The sequence below is a fragment of the Ruditapes philippinarum genome, unplaced genomic scaffold, assembly GCF_026571515.1.
Source record: "Ruditapes philippinarum isolate M1 unplaced genomic scaffold, ASM2657151v2 ctg53_1_1_1_1, whole genome shotgun sequence".
In the NCBI taxonomy this organism is placed as follows: Eukaryota; Metazoa; Mollusca; class Bivalvia; order Venerida; family Veneridae; genus Ruditapes; species Ruditapes philippinarum.
Genome location: NW_026855612.1, coordinates 330,690 through 350,739, shown reverse-complemented (window position 1 = coordinate 350,739; position 20,050 = coordinate 330,690). Strand labels below are relative to the sequence as shown.

The 20,050-nt window shown below is 32.9% G+C and overlaps 1 protein-coding gene across 2 annotated transcripts; it reads left to right on the top strand.

The window, feature by feature from the left end:
* Positions 1-2,465: 2,465 nt before the first annotated feature.
* LOC132743891 (growth hormone secretagogue receptor type 1-like) lies at positions 2,466-19,531 on the top strand. Of its 2 annotated transcripts, none has more exons than XM_060732481.1 (4): positions 2,466-3,426; positions 8,105-8,232; positions 13,587-13,697; positions 14,097-15,137. In XM_060732481.1, the coding sequence occupies exons 1-4, from the start codon at positions 3,075-3,077 to the stop codon at positions 14,100-14,102; spliced, it is 597 nt and encodes a 198-aa protein (XP_060588464.1). In that variant the 5' UTR covers positions 2,466-3,074; the 3' UTR covers positions 14,103-15,137. The 2 variants fall into 2 exon arrangements, with proteins under 2 accessions (XP_060588464.1, XP_060588463.1); XM_060732480.1 differs by lacking the exon at positions 14,097-15,137 and adding an exon at positions 15,164-19,531 and having other exon boundaries at positions 2,486-3,426.
* Positions 19,532-20,050: the final 519 nt, after the last annotated feature.

Here is a 20,050-nt window from a genome sequence, read left to right as displayed (position 1 = left end):
TACAACTAATTTGATAAAAAAAAACATAACTATAAAGTAATAATTGTTAAATTAGTCTGATAATCTCTGCTCTCTTTTACACATCAATAAGCATTGACTAATGATAGATTTATAAACCTTACTAAACCATTACTTTCTTCTTTCTTCAAAGTATGTTAAACAAATGGATAACAAATTTGCGAAAAGGGGAATGGATCTTTTGTAAAGAAGGTGCAAAACGATTCATATGATTTTGTATTAGATTTTCTTGCATCAAAAAAAAAAAAAAAAAAAAAAAAAAAACAACAAGGAAATCGCTCGAGGCTAATACTAGTAACTAAAGTAATTATTTTAGGTGAAATATCAAGATTCCGTTACACTTTATTATCTCTCCTGCGCAAATTTCAAATTACAAAGCGTAAATGTCTTTAGATATACACTATTGTCTACTATTTAGAATTAAAAGTCTCAAGAAAATGCTACTTTGCGCATGCGCAGTAATATTAAGAAATTATTTCCACATATACTGTCTCAGAAGCTGTTTTCATTGTGTTAAGATTTCTATCTAAAGACTTTTGTCTGGATATTTTCTGTTTAGGAGTGAATTTTGGTTATAATCTCGACAGGAAAAACTGACAAAACGCTGGCAAGACGCTGGCAACAAATCATTTTTTCATCCATTTGCAGGTCTGGTATATAGATTATACACATAAAAAAATAATTATATAATCGCATAAGAAAAACATTTTCTTTTCTCTGTTGGTTTAAGACCAATTTTGTGTTGTCATAAAAGTAGTCATACTAGAGAGATTTTTTAGAGAGTTCTTCAGAAAAAAAAGCTTAGATGTTAAATTTCTTAACGCTTTGTTTGTTTGTGTGTGTGTTTTTTGTTGTTGTTTTTTATTTTTGTTGTTGTTGTTTTTTTTGTTGTTGTTTTTTTGGCGGGGGGTTCTTTTCATAAAATTTGCATACGTTTTTAAAATAAAATATTAGGACCCTATTCATTTGATATATGAACAAGACATGATTTATATTTATGGTATTCACAATACAAACGTTTACTTGCATGACAGAATCACAATAGTTGAAAGTAAAACATCACCATTTTATTTGTCTGCAAAAAAAGAGCAAAAACAACAAACAAAAAAACAACATTAAGACTGAAAGAAGTTAGATTTGTTATGAGTGGAAAACAATGGAGAAGACCTTATAAGACTTAAGTACAGGAATGCGTTTTATAATTAAAAAAAAATCATGAAGACATGGTAAAACATGTTCTTTTAATTATATAGATCCAAATACTAGTATATCTGATCAGACACAAGCGTGCACCTCAGTAGGACCACCGAACTTCCGACAACTAACTGGATTGAACAATCCAAAGTCCCTGATGGGATTCGAACTCGCTACGGTTTGGGACAAGTGATTTGAAGTAACCAACCATCAAATACATCTTAAGCTTTGATTTAAACGTAATGTCAATAATAAAAAAGGAAAAGTGAACAGAACAATTCATATGTATGGTATGGTGGCTGATTTGGAACGCTTTTGTGCGTCGTGTTGTCGTTATCGACAGCACGACAACGCGCCAAACGGTGCCTTGTCGGACTTTCGTTTTGTTGTCCTGTCGCTAACGATGCACGCCAAACGGCGCGTTGTCGTGCGACGTATTGTCGCCATGTCATATTGTCGCTCGGCTCAACTTCGAATGATTGGCTTATAAGCCAAGCGACAGGGCGACAACGTGCCGCACGACAACGCGCCATTTGGCGCATTTCGCTAGCGACAAGACGAAAAGGCGATAAAGGTATAGGTTGTGTTGTCGCTATTGTGCATGGGGTACCAAATCAGCTACCATAATTTTGTGTTTGGAAGACCATTTGCAAACATTTTAACTATTTTTATAATAGTGTCTGGTGCGCCGACTGATCTTGGTCTACACTGGTCGCATGGGTAAATCCGGGTGCCGCCAGAAATCTAAGGGTCAATCTACATAATAAATATACATATTTGTACAACATACAAAAAAAAAACTTAATTATTTTTTACTACATTACCTGAAGACAAACTTAGGAAAGGTTCAGAAAAAAACCTACAATCATGATAAAGACATTTGATTCAATTTCCTCGAACGTCAGTATTAAAAGGCTGGCATTTTAGAAAAGTAAATTTTAAGGTCATTAAAACCAATAGCTACAAAACTTCATTTTACAAATTCCTAGATTTTAGACACAAATTTAAAGATCTATTAGGATCGATTTACGAAAAGTATATACTAACTCACTAAATCAATTAAAAAAGACATTTTTAAATACATTTGGCGCTCACACAAATTTTATAATTCTTTGTCACAACAAAAATAAACGAGAAACAAGCAGAAAGAAAATGCCGACTTTTACAGAATTGCGTTTTCAGGAAGTGATATACGTTGATTTATGTCTCGGATTTTGGTAATAAGAAAGTATATATCGTCACCTTAGTGCAATAACTGGTTAACTCCTATTAGATTAAGAAGGACTTAACCCGTTACTGCTCTAAAGTGACGATATCACGGTAAGTATTATTATCACAAATATTCATCTCTTAGTTTAACCTTCACATACAATTATTAATTTTCATATCCAAAATTTGAGCACGAATGGAACTTAGGCCTACATCACCAAGAGTTATGACTTTGATTTACTTCAAAGATATAAATTGCTGAGGGGACGAAAGTCTATGTAACCACTTTCTTTCAATTGTCTTGAGATGGTATTCTAGCCTGCAGTATTCACCATACTGTCTGCATTTAACATTGAAATACAAATAAGCACACCCGCTTAATCAGGATGTTATAGCACTGTGCGTGCGGAAAATACCGGATAAGGTGACGCGGCCAAATAACCTCTGTAAATAAAGAATCCGCTGCAGAAAGTAAATCAAGTTTCGTTATCGAGTTTTGTATAATACGGGCAGACGTTTAATGCACACAAATACACGCTCTGTTACTTAACGTAAATGACTACTTCATGACAGCAATTCTGATGCTATAGCAGTTCATGGGAAGTCTTTTAATGTTTTACTTAATATTTATTTAGTAAAATTTGAGAATTACAATGGTTGATAAAATGTCGTTCAATGGAAGTACAGATGACGGAAGTGTTGTTCATAAAAATTGGACACAATGTGATTTTGATGAGTTTAACGTTACATCGATTGATCAACCAGAAGCACCCTTTTATTTAGTTGTTACGGCGACGGTATGTTACGTCATTATTTTTGTCCTCGGCGTAAGCGGTAACGTCATAGTTGTGACGGTGTTAAGTCTCGTGCGAGCTATGAAGACGACAATGAATATGTACTTGGTTAATTTATGTGTTGCCGATCTCCTGGTACTCATAATGTGTATGCCGACAGCTTTGGTGGAAATATTCACGATGGAAGAATGGCTTTTTGGGGAAGTTATGTGTAAGTATGACGTAAACCTTTAATTTAATGTGAAAGTCGCAATATTTCAGCTTATTATGAACTTTATTTTTGCGTTTTTATGACTTTGTTTATTGAAGTGGAATCGTATGAATATGCACGAGATTATTGTTTGTTTATGGCACGGAGATTCCTATATGCTCTGAACACCCTCGAGATTACTCACCATTTGTTTTACTAGAATGAATATCTTAAAACTAGGCTTTAAAATGAAAATTTAGTTTAAGCAATAAATATATAATAAAGTTCTATTTTTTAAGTTTATTTATAATTTTTTGTATCAATATACATACAAAATAAAATTTCACAATTTTACATACATTATCATCAAATGTATATATAAAAGAATCGGGCCAAAGGTTGAAACAACATTATCTTGGACTCGGGACTAATGTTTGTCAGAATTGGTAAAAGGCTAAATGCGTGCTTACAACTAGCTTACTTCTTAAAGCAGCATGCCTTCAGATTCATTCTAATTTCCTTGAAAATTTTGAAAATATTTTAAAAAGTAAAATATTGCTAAGTGAACAACGAAAATAATTTACATATTGTGCATACTTGAAAAAGCATATATTGCTCCCTAAAATCCAACTATAGATATTTTTTAAAGGCGCTTTATGCCTCAGAAATACATAATTAGAAATTCATTCATTCATTCATTCATTCATTCATTCATTCATTTATTTATTTATTTATTTATTTATTTATTTATTTATTTATTTATTTATTTATTTATTTATTTATTTATTTATTTATTTATTTATTATCTAACTCACTCACTCACTAACTCACTCACTCATTTATTTATTCATTTTTTATTTATTATTTGTTTGTTCGTTCTTTCGTTGATTGATTGATTGATTGATTGAGTGAGTGATTGATTGATTGATTCATTGATTCATTCATTCGTTCGTTCGTTCGTTCGTTCGTTCGTTCGTTCGTTCGTTCATTCATTCATTCATTCAAAAGCTCATTTAAAAAAACACATCATCTCTGGCATTTCATGAACGTAAAAGTCACTCATTACTTACACGTGTCATAAAAGTACTTCTTTACAAAAACACTGAGAGGGGTCAGCCAGACGGGGAAAAAGAAGCTTTTTGCACGACTTGACTTGCACTTTTTTCCCACTTGGGAAATGGTTCTTCAATTGAGAAATTAAAAGCATTATTAACATTAATTAAATATCTTGCAAAATTCAAAAGTTGCTTTCCAAAAGTACTTTTAACCAATTAAAAAAACATGTTCTGATGCGATGCAACTTGAATATTTGTCATTTACAAATCAAGATAAAAACTGATTCATTTCGTTCAAAGAAGATTTTAATTCCCCAGTGCAGGCCTAAACGAACATAATCTTCAACAAAAAAGATTTTTACAGTGTGAAAAAAAAAGCATTCATGACAATGAATTTAAAGAACCGAAAAATGCACTAGAACTATTTCGGATCATTGCATAAAATTCCTTTTTTTCTTTCACTTTTTAGGAAGGCCTGTTATATGCATATATATAAACAGGATTGGAAAACATATTAGAAAATGTGAAATATGCAGTTCGTCTGTTATCGAAGATGAATTTCATTTTGTGATTGTTTGTCTTAACCCTTTCCCTTATGAGCATATTGTGAAAAATGCCCGTTTTCATTGAAAAGCCTCCTGTTACAAGTTCATGCTATGAAACTATGAAAAATGCTTCAATACTAATCAAACTTGGCACAAATGTTGACTGAACCATTGCCTTTGCCGACATGCTCAGTGTTAAATTTCCTGTTACCATGGCAACGAGGGGACATCTCAAAATTGCCAAAAATCCCTATTTTGCCTTGATATTTTCCATCAAAGTTGATTTCAAAGTGCTGCAACTTCTTAATGGATTGAGATAGAGTCAAAGGCTTTTCAGCTTTGGTTACACTTTACCTTATGATCGACCTGGGGTCATTTATAGCCTCTCATTTATAGTCTCTCACAAGTCCAAAAGTTTCTTGGCGATGGGGGGCCGCGCCGAAAAAATGCTCACTTTTTTAGCGACATTTCCCAAACGAAAAAAATTGACTGCCTCTCAACCCAGAGATCATGGGTTCGGGCCCTACTCGGGTCACGACCATGTTTCTTCATATGACACCAGTACTGGTTAGTACCAGGAAGTGGACTCGAAAGTGATTAATATAAGTTGCAAGAACTTGTTTCGCAATTGAGCTTAAATAAATATGTTTAAACCAATTGATTTGGCTTTTGTATTTATATGTATTGTATTTATTAAGGCGAGAAACGAAGAGCTCAAGTCTGTTATGTTCTATATATTAACAAAGAAGTATGTTTATACACAATATGCATACATTGTATATTGAATATTTTATGCGCAAGTTATGTTTATGAAGATGGAGCACAATACATGTATGAAAACCAAATACCATATCAATAACAAATTATAACATTTTACGGTAAATGCACATAAGTTTATGAGACTATTACATATAGGCTACCATTAGAAAGATCAAACAAATGCGACATTTCAAATCATACCCCTTTGCATAAAAAAGAACGAAAAACAAAAAATATCTTGATCTCGGTGGTTGAACTTGTACTTTTTCCTAAGAACTCATTTAAATGTTGCTTTTTTTATAATGGTTATGGGGTTTATAATGAAATTGTCGATTACCAGTATTCCCGGTCCAATAGCCAAACTTGAATTACACGACTTTTTGTATTGAAATTTCCTCATCGCATTTTTTGTAAAATACAGGTTTTACTGCATAAGAGCAGAATCAAAATATGACTCAAAGGTTTCGGTAGTTATTTTAACATTATCTAAACATGATTTTTTTTATATACTTCACTTCACTTCAAAATTTTATTGCATTAAACAAATACATGTTTATAGCAAGTACAAAATATATAAACACAGACAACACAAGTACATGGATTTTTTAAGAAGAGCCATACAATCATATGAATAAAATACAGATCACATTTGATAGGATTAATTTATTAAAGTGTTAGCATGATATATAAATTTGCTTAAAACCATAAATATTACAGTTAACGATGATTCAGACATTAAATTGATAAATTTTTGCTTAGTCGGCCATGTGTTGTAATACCGTTTAAGATACTTTTTCTCAAATCGGAGAACTTCGGGCATATAAGTAAAAAATGATATTCATTCTCTATTTGATTAAATTGACAATTTTCACAAAAGTGTTCATTTCTAGGAATATTACGATATCTTCCATATTCTATAGCTAAATTATGAGACGATGTTCTGAATCTGGATAAGGCTATTCTATACTTTGGTTCTTTAATTACACTTAAGTATTTTTCTAAATCAAAAGTATGTTTAAATAAACTGTATGTGTCAAGACGAGGTGAATTATTTATCAAGGTATACCATTGTTCGTAATACAAACTAAGAATTCTGAATTTAATTGCTTTAAAATCTACCTGTATGCTATATTGGTTTTCCCATACAAATATTAATCCAGATTCATCTAATATTTGTTTAATAGTGTAAGCCCAATTTTTACCATTATAAGATTTCCATTGTCAGCATCAATTCTTAACATAGAATATGTTTTAAAAAGGAAGTACTTTCTTGAAGCGATAATAACTCCATATGCAGTCTACAAATTATACATTATTGGTTACGTATCATTGGTGAACGGTTGAATGACACTGTTTAATTACAAACATTCAAGGGGTTTAGTTAGTTTAAACATATTATAATTTAAGCTCGATTGCGAAACAAGTTCTTTCAGATTATATTAAGCACTTTCGAGTTCGCTTCCTTGAACCGACCAGTACTGGTGTCATATGAAGAAACATGATCATGGTCCGATTAGGGCTCAAACCACGATCCCTTGATTGAGATGCAGACACCTTAACCACTAGGCCACCGCGGTCAATATGAAACATAGTTTTTCTTGTTTCTCTCAAACTTCTTTCTGTGTTTGGAGTCTGTTCCGGCCCGAAATATAACTACATGTATCACCATGATACGTGAAAAAATAAGTTAAAAGTTTAGAAACCGTGATATGAAAAGCATGAAATATTGAATTTGAAATGTTCGTATCAGATCAATATACAACGATTGTTATTTAAAAAAGTATTTTCTATGAATTCCACATTCGTTTAAGAAATACAAATGCTTAACCAGAATAATTTCTGCGCTTTCCGTTGCCTGTTTGCTGACAATAAGAAATCGAACAACTTCAAAAAATACCCGAATGAAGAATTTATTTAAGTCATATAATAAAACAGTTATTGTATGGAAGTTAAGTTCGGCCTCGGTGTCTATCACATTAAACATATCCATAGACTTGGATCTTTTTTTGACTGTATACACGCACTTATTGTCTTAGCAGACAAGCTTGTTCCGTTTCTAGAGTACATCAAACGTCATGATAATATCCGCTAAACAAATGCCATTTTAATACTTTCCCCTTAGTGGCCTTTGTTTTATTGTATACATATGTCGATGTCTAAGGATGTTCTATCATATTTCAGACAAGCTAGAAGCTAGTTCAGTTTCAAAAAACACAACAAACACAATAATAATATCCGCTTAACAAAATGCCACTTTAAGACTTCCCCCCTTAGTGTCCTTTGTTTGCAAGTTTATGAATTCTGCAACTAAATGTCTAAGGATATTTTATCATATTTCAGGCAAGCTAGTTCCGTTTTTAGAACACACTGTCTCCAATGCTTCTGTACTGACAATTCTTGCCATCAGTGTGGAACGCTACAGGGTTATCCGACGACCATTTCTTGGAATCACAGAGTGTTATACAAAGGTAACTTTCGAACCAATATATTTTTGCACTACGATATTTCCTTAGAAACGGAAGTAGAATTTCGCCTATGCGCATTCTGCGTAGGACAAAAAGCATTAAAAAAAGAAATAAATTTGATAAGCATTCAACAACTTCATGAACAATTGTTTTAATCGAAATAATAAACCTATAGTTTGGCATGGTCTATTTTTGATAAATAATAATTATCTAAAAACTATAGTTATTCGGCCATGAAAACGCTATGATATATTTCCTAGCGGTGTGAAGTCGGCGGGCTAACAGTGTAGCGGGCTAGCAGTGTGAACTCGGCGGGCTGGCGGGTCAGCGGAATAAACTTTAATACTGAATTGAATCACATTAAAACCTCATAATACATTTCCTAGCAGTGTGAAGTGGGCGGGTTAACAGTGTAGCGGGCTAGCAGTGTGAACTGGGCGGGCTGGCGGGCCAGCGGGCTAAACGTTAATACTTAATTGAATAAACATTAAAACCTTATGATACATTTTCTAGCAGTGTAAGCTCGGCGAGCTAACAGTGTAGCGGGCTAGCGGTACAAATTCAGCGTGCTAGCAGTCTAGTGGTCTAAATTCCATACTTAATTATTTTAACACTAAAACGTTATGATGCATTTGCTGGCAGTGTGAACTCGGCGGGCTAACAATGCTTGTTTCATATGGTATACACCATACTTGAGATTTGTCACAAATATGTACACTAAAGTTTTAAAATCCGTATTGACATTCAAATGATGTATTATGTACAGAAAAAACGACAATCTTAACTGAAACAGAAAAAAACCTTGCAACATAAGGTTTTAGTAGTAGGGCAATCAAACGTAGTACCTCATGTAGTGAAGCAGAAGATGCACCAGATGTACATACATAGCTCTATATTTCGTACAATGACAGAAGCTTGTCCATAAATACAAGGACATCTAGGAATCTAGCGAGTTATTTAGGAGCGGATCTGTGGTCTGGTGGTTAATACATATATATAATCCATGGGGTCTTGAGTTCGATCCTCCGCTCCTCCGTAGCATTACCAACAGTCTTTCGGATGGGACTTTAAACCGAGGTCTCGTGTATCGGTGCTTTACACCGGGCGCATAAAAGATCCAGGTATGCTTCTGAGAATTGAGTATTTTTTTACTTATTTCATCATGAAAAAATAACAATGCAATAAAAAGATACCATCTGAAACGCAATTTTAATTCCTGGTGCTCGTTTACGCGTGCCGATAGTATAAACGGCAGCTACCCTTATACTGTAATGACATAACTTTTCAATAGGTACAACATTATGCTTATTTGAAATTAGTTCTAATGTGAAAAGCTTAAAGTATATATCAGTAATTCCTTCATGATAGAATTGTTTGATTTTGTATTGACATTTTTTTAAACCGTGAATTTGTGGGGGGGGGGGTTGTTTTTTTTTTCGGGGGGGGGGGGGTTGGTGGTGGGTGAAGGATATTTGTGTAGTATATGGGGTCCTTTTGGGGGGTTGACCCAACGCCGATAACCTGTGGTTAACGTTAGCTTGTTGCTTGAAGTCAAAGACAAGATCATATTTTTTAATTAAATGCTAACATCACATTACATGTAATAAATGTACATTTCAATTCAATACTAGTATGATAAAGACCTTTCACGTTTTGTTTCAAAACATATAGACATTAATAATTTCCGTAAAAATTTAATCTTAAATCAAAAGTTAGAATATTGTATATTGCCGTATAAAGTTTTCCATGTGTCCGTACATCACATGATTTTCAAGATAACGACTTATAAATCATTCAGTAGAGCTTATTTCCATTAAGATATTGTGATATACTTTGACAGTCAATTTAAAATGATACATTTTGCAGAAACCTTATATTGCAGTAGCCTTGAAAATGCATGATATACTGTACAGATATGAAAACAGTGTCATTGAATCGATGTACCGTTCGCGAAAAGAGTACAGTTTTGAAATAGAAGTACAGTGAAACCTGTCTAATCCGGCCCCGTCCACACAAGAAAAAAAATTCGGATATGGAAGGTTTCCGGATTAGAAAGTTTTTTGTACTTGAAAAAGGATATAGAATATAAAAAAACAGAAAGAGGAAAAAAAGAAAAAGTTCGAAATTTTCATAAGTTGTGATTGTCCCAGTTAAAAAGAGGAAACAGTCTTAACCCATTACTTCATGAGCATTTTGTGAAAAATGGCTCTTTTCATTGAAAAGTCTCCCGTTACAAGTTCAAATTGCAATAAAACTATCAAAACTGCTTCAATACTAATCAAACTTGGCACAAATGTTGACTGGTCCATTGCATTTGTAACGACATGCTCAGTCTTGATTTCCTGTTACCATGGCAACGAGGGGACATCTCAAAATTGCCAAAAATCACTATTTTGCGTTGATTTTTTTTCCATCAAAATTGATTTCAAAGTGCTGCAACTTCTCAATGGATTGAGACAGTCAAAGGCTTTTCAGCGTGGTAACACGTTACCTTATGATCGACCTGGGCTCTTTTTTAGCCTCTCACAAGTCCAAAATATTCTTGACTATGAAGGGGACTACCGCCCCCTTCAAACCCCCCAAACAGAAGGGGGCACATCCCCAGCCCCTAATGTATCTTTTTGGATGGGGCCGTCGCCGAAAAAGTTATCACTTTTTAAGCAACATTTGTCAAACCAAAACAAGTGTTGGGGGCCTAAATAAGGCATTTTTTCACCATTTGAGACAACAAGTAGTGGGGGGGGGGGGGTGAAAAAGGCGTTAAAAGGCGCGTATATCAGGTAATGGATTAATAAAAATCTTTCAATATATCTGTCCAGACGATGCACGAATGTATGCAAACAACGTGTATTTTTGAGATAAATGTATGCAATCGTAACTTTTCGGCCCTTTCCGGCAGTCTCCGGATAATGACTTCTAATAATTCAGATAGGTGTTCTGATAGAACTTTTGGCATAAATTACGTCAAGTGATTGGGCTAGACAACAAAAGCGCCAATTACGATCTAAATTAAAATTATATAGCATCTTTTAGGCAACGCCTTTTCCAAACAAAACCACAAATCTTGATAGTAATCAACCCGACCTTTATATTGTAGTAATCTAAGCATTCCGTGAATGTTTATAACTTCTACACAGCAACTATCGAAACCTGGAAATATTTTAACTCATTGGTCTGGGCACAAAACCTGAGTTAATTTAAATTCTGCGACTAATAAATAGCTTTCCATTTTAACCGAACATGATGACAGCATATGGAGTAATACAATGACAACGATTAAGTTTGAAAGTCCCTTTATTTCTTGTTACCTAAAGTGTTTTGCAAACTGATTTTAACAGAAATATAATTTCTGAAAATTAAATTTAACAATTTAAAAAAAATTCTTCTCGTTTCTTCTTTTATCGCATTATAGTCACATATTATTCTATATTAGGGTTTGTAACGACGCTTACTGTTGTTGGGTGTAAATAATCATGGAGCTTACTATAAGCATGTATATCTATTAAGAATAAAACAATATTAGAAATCTCTGGTAGCACTCCACACTAAATTTCAAGTTTCTGCCGTCAATGTCCTACAAGCAATATGTCTGATAAATCTGATCCCAAACTACACAACCTGGAAAAATAAAACACATTTTGTTAAGAACATATATGTCATAACATTGCAAATCTGTAATGAAGTCATCCCATGTGCAACAGTCAGGCAGTTAAAAAAAATTCCAACTCATTCCGTAAAAGCCAAAAATCTATAGTGGTCCGAGACCCAAAACAACATTTTTCGCACCTCCAGCAAAAAATACCTGCAAATATACGGTCTACAGAAACTCTGTCACTGCTTTAGCAACTCCCTATGCATGCAAAATATCACAAAGAAATAGGTGCTTGGCCTTGTAGATTTTTTGCTATTGCTGAAAGTTTGTACCCCCCTGTAAAATTACTTGTTTTCACCGAGCATGCTGTTTAAAAGCATTGTTTACAAACAATGGCGACCTTGACATCAATAATTATCAGCATGTGATTTCTAACCATGTTTTCGAATTTGCCAATGATCATATTACATGTCACAAAAACAAATTTAATGCTGAAAATGCATTTTAAAGACAACCAGTCATTTAAATCCACAATAGTCACTATATCCATGAAATCCTCCCTGGCCATTCGAAGCTGTGGCTTCATTTAGTGTGGTGTGCTGCCTCTGACCATTCGGGAATTATTTTGCTTGAAAATTAATGCGCCTGTCATTTGACCATCTTTACGCAGTGATCTCTCCCCTGAATTTTTCGGCATTAGTTTACATATAAAGGGAAGTAACCGCTTCGAAAAAGTGGACTACTTTCGGCACTTGCAATTAACAGCATTAGAGTACCATTATTTGTTTGGTCTGACGACCCAAACAAATAAAAATGATCCGAAATTGAAAAGCATTACAACCCTTCTCACGCATATCGGGCTAAAATAGCACAAAAAAAATGTTTTATTTAATTTGTTATATCATATTGTAATGTGATATAACTCTACACTTACTCAGAGGTTATTCAACTAAATTCAACTAAATTCAGGGGCAAAGAACGCGGGTTTATTGTGCACAAATGATTTTAATTTTCTCTGTTCAAATTGAACGACTTTCTGATGTTCAAACTTTGCAATAAATGATGGAATATTTTCAGCAGTTTATAAATCAAAATAAAAAGTCATGAGATAAAATCTAATAAATTGTGAAAATCTTTATGTATAGTTGTTTATTTATATTTGTTTATTATTACTTGTTTATTTCACACAGAAATAAGAATTCACCATAAAACTGAATGACATGAAAAATTAGCTTATAAACATTTCGCAACAATTTCCAAATGGTTTTTAAATGTATAAAGTATTCAAGTATTGACAAAAAGTATTCCGCTTGAATATGAAAATCGTGAACAAATCCACAAATCAAAAGATTATAAACAAATAAAGATTATGGAATAAGTAATAAGGTACATGCATTTACCTTGAATATTTCTAAGAATTATATTAACCTTCTTATGGATGAATGGTTATTGTCATAACTTTATGTTGCTTAAATATATACGTATAATCAACACTCCAATTACTAAGTTTACATAAAATGATTTTTTGTCCAAAACAAACCAAAATAATGATACATATTTTCTTAAATTCAATAAAGTAATAAACGTATATTATTTCCAACAGACAGGTGCTTTTGTGTTAGAAGGATAAACCGGTTTCAGCTAAAAGGGCTAAAAAAGTTGAAATTGTATTCCTTTTGCAAAATCTATATCACAAATTAGGACAGATCTTTGACAATTGACCACGCCTCCGATATTTTGTTTAAAAACGTTCTCTATTTTGCAGGTGGTGAAAGTGCTTGTAGTAATCTGGAGCGTGTCGGTAATTGCTAGTTTTCCGTGGTTTTATATTGCTATTTATAGAAGCTCAATGCTTATGGATGGAACGCCTATTATGGTAATCAGATCTTTTTTTTTTCAATTTTTAAAAAAGCCTGCATCTATATTTATGGGTTTTTTCAGCGTTTCGAATTACATGTATCATAAATTTGAAAACCTTCCCGCATCAAACAGAGCACTACCACCTCCCCCCTACCACCCCCATTGAAAATGATAAACATTGTGGCCCCGGGTTGTTTGTGTCAGAGTTATTACATTTTACATTTTCGTAAAATCTCCAACATTGCCGATGAATATCATTAGCGTTCACACCTCCCTGGTACCGGCTTATGTAGAATTCAACATTGAAATAGACAAATGTTAAAAAATTATTCGAATTAAGATATACTTGTAACTGAAAATTGGGTCAATTATTCTTTTTTGGTCAAATAATTCATACAATATGTACTTGTTTCAGACATGATGCACAAATCATTTGAACAGATAGTTTACGGGAAAAAGTTGTCGTCTGCAGCTTCCAATGCTTTGATTACGTACATGGAATTCAATTATTTTGCAATAGTAGTAGAATGTACTTTTAAGAATACAAGTCGTAGATATTGATGACTTAAATCTTTAATCAATTTTCTTCGACGGAACATAAATAATTAAAATTATTTCAGTTTTAATAACAATTATCCTAAAATATTTTGGACGTAAGTTTTATACGCTAGGTCCAATCAATTTGGACAAAAGTTCATTAGATGACAAAAAAGTAAAGCCGTCTTTATTTTAACAGCAAGATAATCTAATGCCAATTCGTTTTAATGAAGATGAATACTTTAATTATATTCTTCAAATGGCAAATCACAGCATGCGTAGTAATTTGGCCCCTTCACCACGAGACAGACTGAACATCCTAGATATCTTTTTGTCATATTCTAAAGCGTGTCTTTGCACAATTTCTGATTGCTCTGCCACTAAAAATCACGTGTGGGAAATACGTTCTGCAGATAAAAGTTTTGCAAAAGCAAATTATAGAATAAAAACTCGTCCTTTTCGACAATTTCAATTATTGAAAAATCATTAAAATTGCATTTTCTTTATTAATCCTAATGTATTTTCAGAAAAAAATAAGTTCTGGAGTTATGGTCATAAATTTCTTTTTTAACATTTATTGCTAGAATAGGAAATACGAGGGTGGTTTAAGAAAAACCAAAAGGTTGAAAAATAAAAGTAGATCATTCCAATACATCAAAAACGTTCTAAAAATAGATAATATGGGGTTTACTGCTCGTGGAAGCAATTTCCAATAACCGTATTCTTTCATCCTCACTTTTATTGCATTATATTAACATATAAGGATTAAAAGATTTATCAGAAAGATTGTTATACTTTATGTTATCGTATATTAGAGTTGTGGGGTAACGCACCTACTTTCCCAAAATAACAAGAGGCTCACTATTCCGTTACCTTTTGAAAGTCATACTTTTGCGAGAGCAATATGTCCAATTCAAACCAGTCAACTTAACAGTGTATTTTCAGGTTTGCCGTAACCCAATTCGTTTATATTGGCAGCAGGTATACATTACTGGACTGACGTTACTATTTTACCTGGTACCATGTTTGATTTTGCTAGGAATTTACATTGAAATATGCCGGGAACTAATCCGTACCAACAAGGACCACGGTGCGCGTTTCGGACAATCGGAGGTTGGGAGAATTGCATTTTACAGCGAAAGAAAACGCTCCCAGAGGCAAGTGCTGAATCTTATTGGATCAATAGTGTTTGTGTTCTTTTTATGTCATTTGCCGCTCCGAGTCGCGGGTTTGTGGTTTACATTTGAGGACAAACACGTCATTTATTCCCTTGGTCTGGAGATGTACCTGAATATTCTCTTCTCCACTCGAATTATTTTTTATCTTAATCACGCCTTGAATCCAATTGTATACAACTTTGTCTCAAGAAAATTTAGGAATGCGTTAAAGAGCGTTTGTCTGAATGACTGGAACGGAAGTGATAGAAAGAGATCTGTTACTAAACGCATGCTGGTGAAAACATCGAGTAACCGAGTGTGCGTCAGACGCAACGTCATCTACTGTGAAGATAATCATAGTTAACTAGCAAATTGTGAAGATAATCATAGTTAATCAGTAAACTGTGAAGATAATCATAGTTAACTAGCAAATTGTGAAGATAATCATAGTAAACCAGCAAATTGTTAAGATAATCATAGTTAACCAGCAAACAGAGAATATAATCATTGTTAACCAGTAAACTGTAAAGATAATCATAGTTAACCAGCAAATTGTGAAGATAATAATAGTTAATCAGCAAATTGTGAAGATAGTCTTAGTTAACCAGCAAACTGAGAAGATAATCATAGTTAACCAGTAAAATAAGAAGATAATCATATTTAACCAGTTAACTATGAAGATAATCATAGTTAACCAGCAAGCTGCGAAATAATCGTAGTTAACCAGCAACGTAAACTCTTAAAGGAAGCAAATTAACAAAATAAGGACACGCTGATACGCTATAGTTTTTTACACAAACGACATGAAAACAATACAAAGCTATGGTTCAGGCTTGACAGCCATAATTATGCTGATTTTTGTCCAAACAATGTGATGTTTTAAAAAAATTTGATTTTACTCAGATATGATCTTGCATGCATCCTTTCGTTTCAAGTGTAAATATGTTGCCAGTTGTGAACGATTCATTTATTGCATAATAACAAAAAGGTCAACACACACAGAGAAAAAATAAATTTGTTTCCAATTACAGTTCCATTGAATTTCTCTAAAAGAAATTCAAATGTGTTCGTGTATAGAGGCAGTCAACCATGAGTTCATGAAAATACGGCAAATTTCGCAATGTTCGTCAATGTTGTAACATTTCTTTATGATTAGGGGCATTATAAATTCTAATCGCAACTCTACGGACCTTTCCCTCGGACCTTTACGTGTACTATTTAGTGTAACGTTTTGGCATTTTTTATAATAAGCTTGGTTTGATTAAAGATTATCAAATTACTCAAATGATATAAGTGTTACATAACTATTATGTTATTTGTTTATATTGCGACAATATATTTTAGTTTACGGTACTTTACAATATACGTTTGGTATACGTATTTTCAATAAACGTTTGATATCATATAATGTTATAAACGTTTCAGTGATTATGATCATTCTAATCAACCAATGAAAATAAGTCATGCTTGAGCGATCATTTCAGCAGGTATAAATACGGCGATTAAAGCAACATTATTCAGTCTGCAGAGGAATTTACCGAGACCGGGTTATTCTATGTAACTGAAGCCTCGCTTCATACATAGAGGATAATTTCGTCTACCTAACTGAAGCCTAGCTTCATAGGTAGAAAAGAAGAATTGGCCAAAACTAAATACCCTTGTTTATCCAATTGAAGCCTAGCTTCATGGATATAGGGTTGTTATATGAAAGTTTGTGAAATTGTATTTGACTCTGGGTACTTATAGACCACCACATTTCCTGAAAGCCTCGCTATCAGAATCGGTAACATATAGGTATTAAAAATCCAGAGGTATTCTAATAACAAATAAGTTTGTATAGATAAATTAGTTGGAACTTTGTTGTAAATCCCTGCCAGCAGCTTATCTTTCTATCTAAATAGAAGCATCGCTTCATAGATAGGAAGGTAGTTGCTGGACTATAGGAAATTATCGGGTTGCAGCGTGATATCTATAGCTTTTGAATTATTTCATAGTGTTATATTGTAAAGATATTTACTATATTTAGACTTTTTAGAATTTAATAGTGTATTTTGGAGTGTTAATTTAAGCTGATTGTTTATGATATATGATAATTTTATAATCATTTGTTTCTAATCAAACGGCAGGTAGCCCAAAGAAAAATTTATTATATATTCGTTGTACATCCGCTCGGTACACGTTACATTAGTACACAAAGTATTAATACACAGACCGACTTCTCTACCCTAAAATTGTAGACATATTTTGTATCCTCATACTATAACCGAATGCAGAGATGTCAAATAAATACATTCGTTACCCATTATGCAAATATTGGTGTAACCCTAAGCCTCTTTGCATCACAACTGGGACTTAAAATTCATTTTGTCCCAGATCACAAAACACATGGTAGAACTACTTTCGATTCGAATTGCTTTAGAGATGATTTTTGGTAAAATTGCGAGGTGTTCCGAATGAACAAAATCTTGCCAATTGCAATGTATATTTCAATGTTTTCTGACAAAATTTCTGCAATTTAAAGTGATGAAGAAAGCTGAAATTATAAGAGTAGCTTGTCTGAATTAAATTAGTTTTTTTTGTCTGGATTAAATATGTTTTAGAAAAAAAAGTCAACATGTAATCTGTAAAATATTTTTGCACTGTATCGTCAATAGAGAACATAAAATGTAAAATTTGAATTCTTGGAAATCTTCTAATCTTTAACGCTCCCGTGGGATATTGGAGTATCTGTAAACATTGATTTAACGAGCAAATCGTATATGATTTGTAAATAATATTTAGTGTAAATTGTCTATTGCGCATCAAAATTAATATCTTACAGCCCGCACGGGATTCAAGTAAGAGCGGCGTCTGGAACTGTAGTCATGGTAATGGATGTATACATAATTTAGCAGATGTCCAATACTTGCATGCTTGTAGCACATTTGTCAAAGTATTTAGACATGCAAAGCTATTAAATACGTTGTTTTTGTTCTTGGTTATTGCCCATGTATAAAATAACACAATATATCAACTCGCGACACAGTTAGCTGGATTATAAACAAGATATATCGCTCCGAATGGAGAACGCTATGGTAAATTACTGTAAATGAATAAATGACGGATGTTTTTGTTTGTTTGATTATTTTTGTTGTTTTCTTTTCTTTTCTTCAAAAATCATCGCATTGAAAACGGTAACAAATTGAATCAGGAGCCAGGGATCTGATATGTGTTCCAAAATTTAAAACAAAACATCCAGGAATTGTTGAGGTTCTTGTTAACTTCAGTCATAGGTTAGAGCACTGTCCAGTTCATGTCTATGTTTTAATTTGTGAGCAACAAAGTCTCGATCTTTGTTCCATAAAGCGCACCCGAAACTAAGTACATTAAACATTTTTATCGTTTACCACCTTCCGATTATTTACAAAATATTAAAAAATCATTATTATATATCTTAAGCTGGACGCCAAAACAAGAACTATTCTCTATAGACTGTAAAATTGTGAGCCTTAATCAAAACTTTTATATTAATTAATTTATTTAGACAAGATATTAAGATCACATGAACTTGTCTATTCAAGAACTTTAATCGAAACTTCTTATTTCATGCGTGGACTTTGCAAAGCTCCAGCTATGATTAAAACTAAATTGGTATAAAAAAAATCTGGAAAAAGGACGGGCCCTCAGAAACAATGGAAACAATAGTATTATACGAATATTGCAGACTCGGTTTGATCGAGTCTATTCGTGAGAGATAATGTAAAAGTGCAACAGCACCGGCTTAAACGGTATTATATCTTCACCACGTAAAGGTGTTGGAAACAATAATCCCGAAGCACTAGAAAAATATAACAACACTGTCGAGGAGAACTTTTTACAGCTGCCACACGGAACTTGTAAAACGCATCTGGCCAACTGATGTAAAACAGTAAATAACAAAGAAACAATTTTCGTGATCTCTCGCTAAATGTAAATGTACTGGAGATTTCCTAAACATAAATAATATAACAATTTAATAACCATAATGTTGACAGTTCTATTGACTGCATCATTTATTCTAAGACATACACTACATACAGTGTACCTGTTTGGATGATTTTTACGTTTGTAACAAGTTATCTTCGATGAGTTTTTATAAATAACTCCTTTTCTGCAATAATTCACATAAATACATCATTGAAAAATTTATGATAATTCGATGTGTGAAATACTGCTTTTTCAAATTTTAAATATACATTGCCACCTCAAAACAGCAATAGCAATAGCTGTTTTAGAAGAACATTCATTCATGCTAAAGCAAGGCGTTACAATAAATTGAATTTTATTTTTAGATCAACACCTCATAGTAACAAACAAACTGTTCGTTAATTGTCACAATGCTGTTGTACTAGAGAGTTTTTACTTAATGTTTGTTATTATTATATATTATATACATAAATATTATATTATTTTAAAACCTTAAAGTCTTAAGTCATGTTTTCATAGATTATTCTTAAATTCTGATTACTCTGAAGCTTGGGGAGATGGATATATTATACCAATATTTAAAGGCGGAGACGAAACTGACGCAAAAAACTATCGTGGTGTAACTTTAAATAATATAATAGCCAAAAAATATTCTCAGGTACTTTTAAATAGGTTAACTAAATGGACTATGCAATATGAGAAAATTGCTAATAATCAATTCGGATTTCAA

Bases quoted from the DNA above. Each gene is read 5' to 3' on its own strand.
- LOC132743891 (XM_060732480.1), top strand. From the start codon at position 3,075: ATGGTTGATAAAATGTCGTTCAATGGAAGTACAGATGACGGAAGTGTT. The intron at 3,427-8,104 runs GTAAGTATGACG...ATCATATTTCAG, and splicing joins GCTTTTTGGGGAAGTTATGT to GCAAGCTAGTTCCGTTTTTA. The intron at 13,698-15,163 runs GTAATCAGATCT...GTGTATTTTCAG, and splicing joins TGGATGGAACGCCTATTATG to GTTTGCCGTAACCCAATTCG.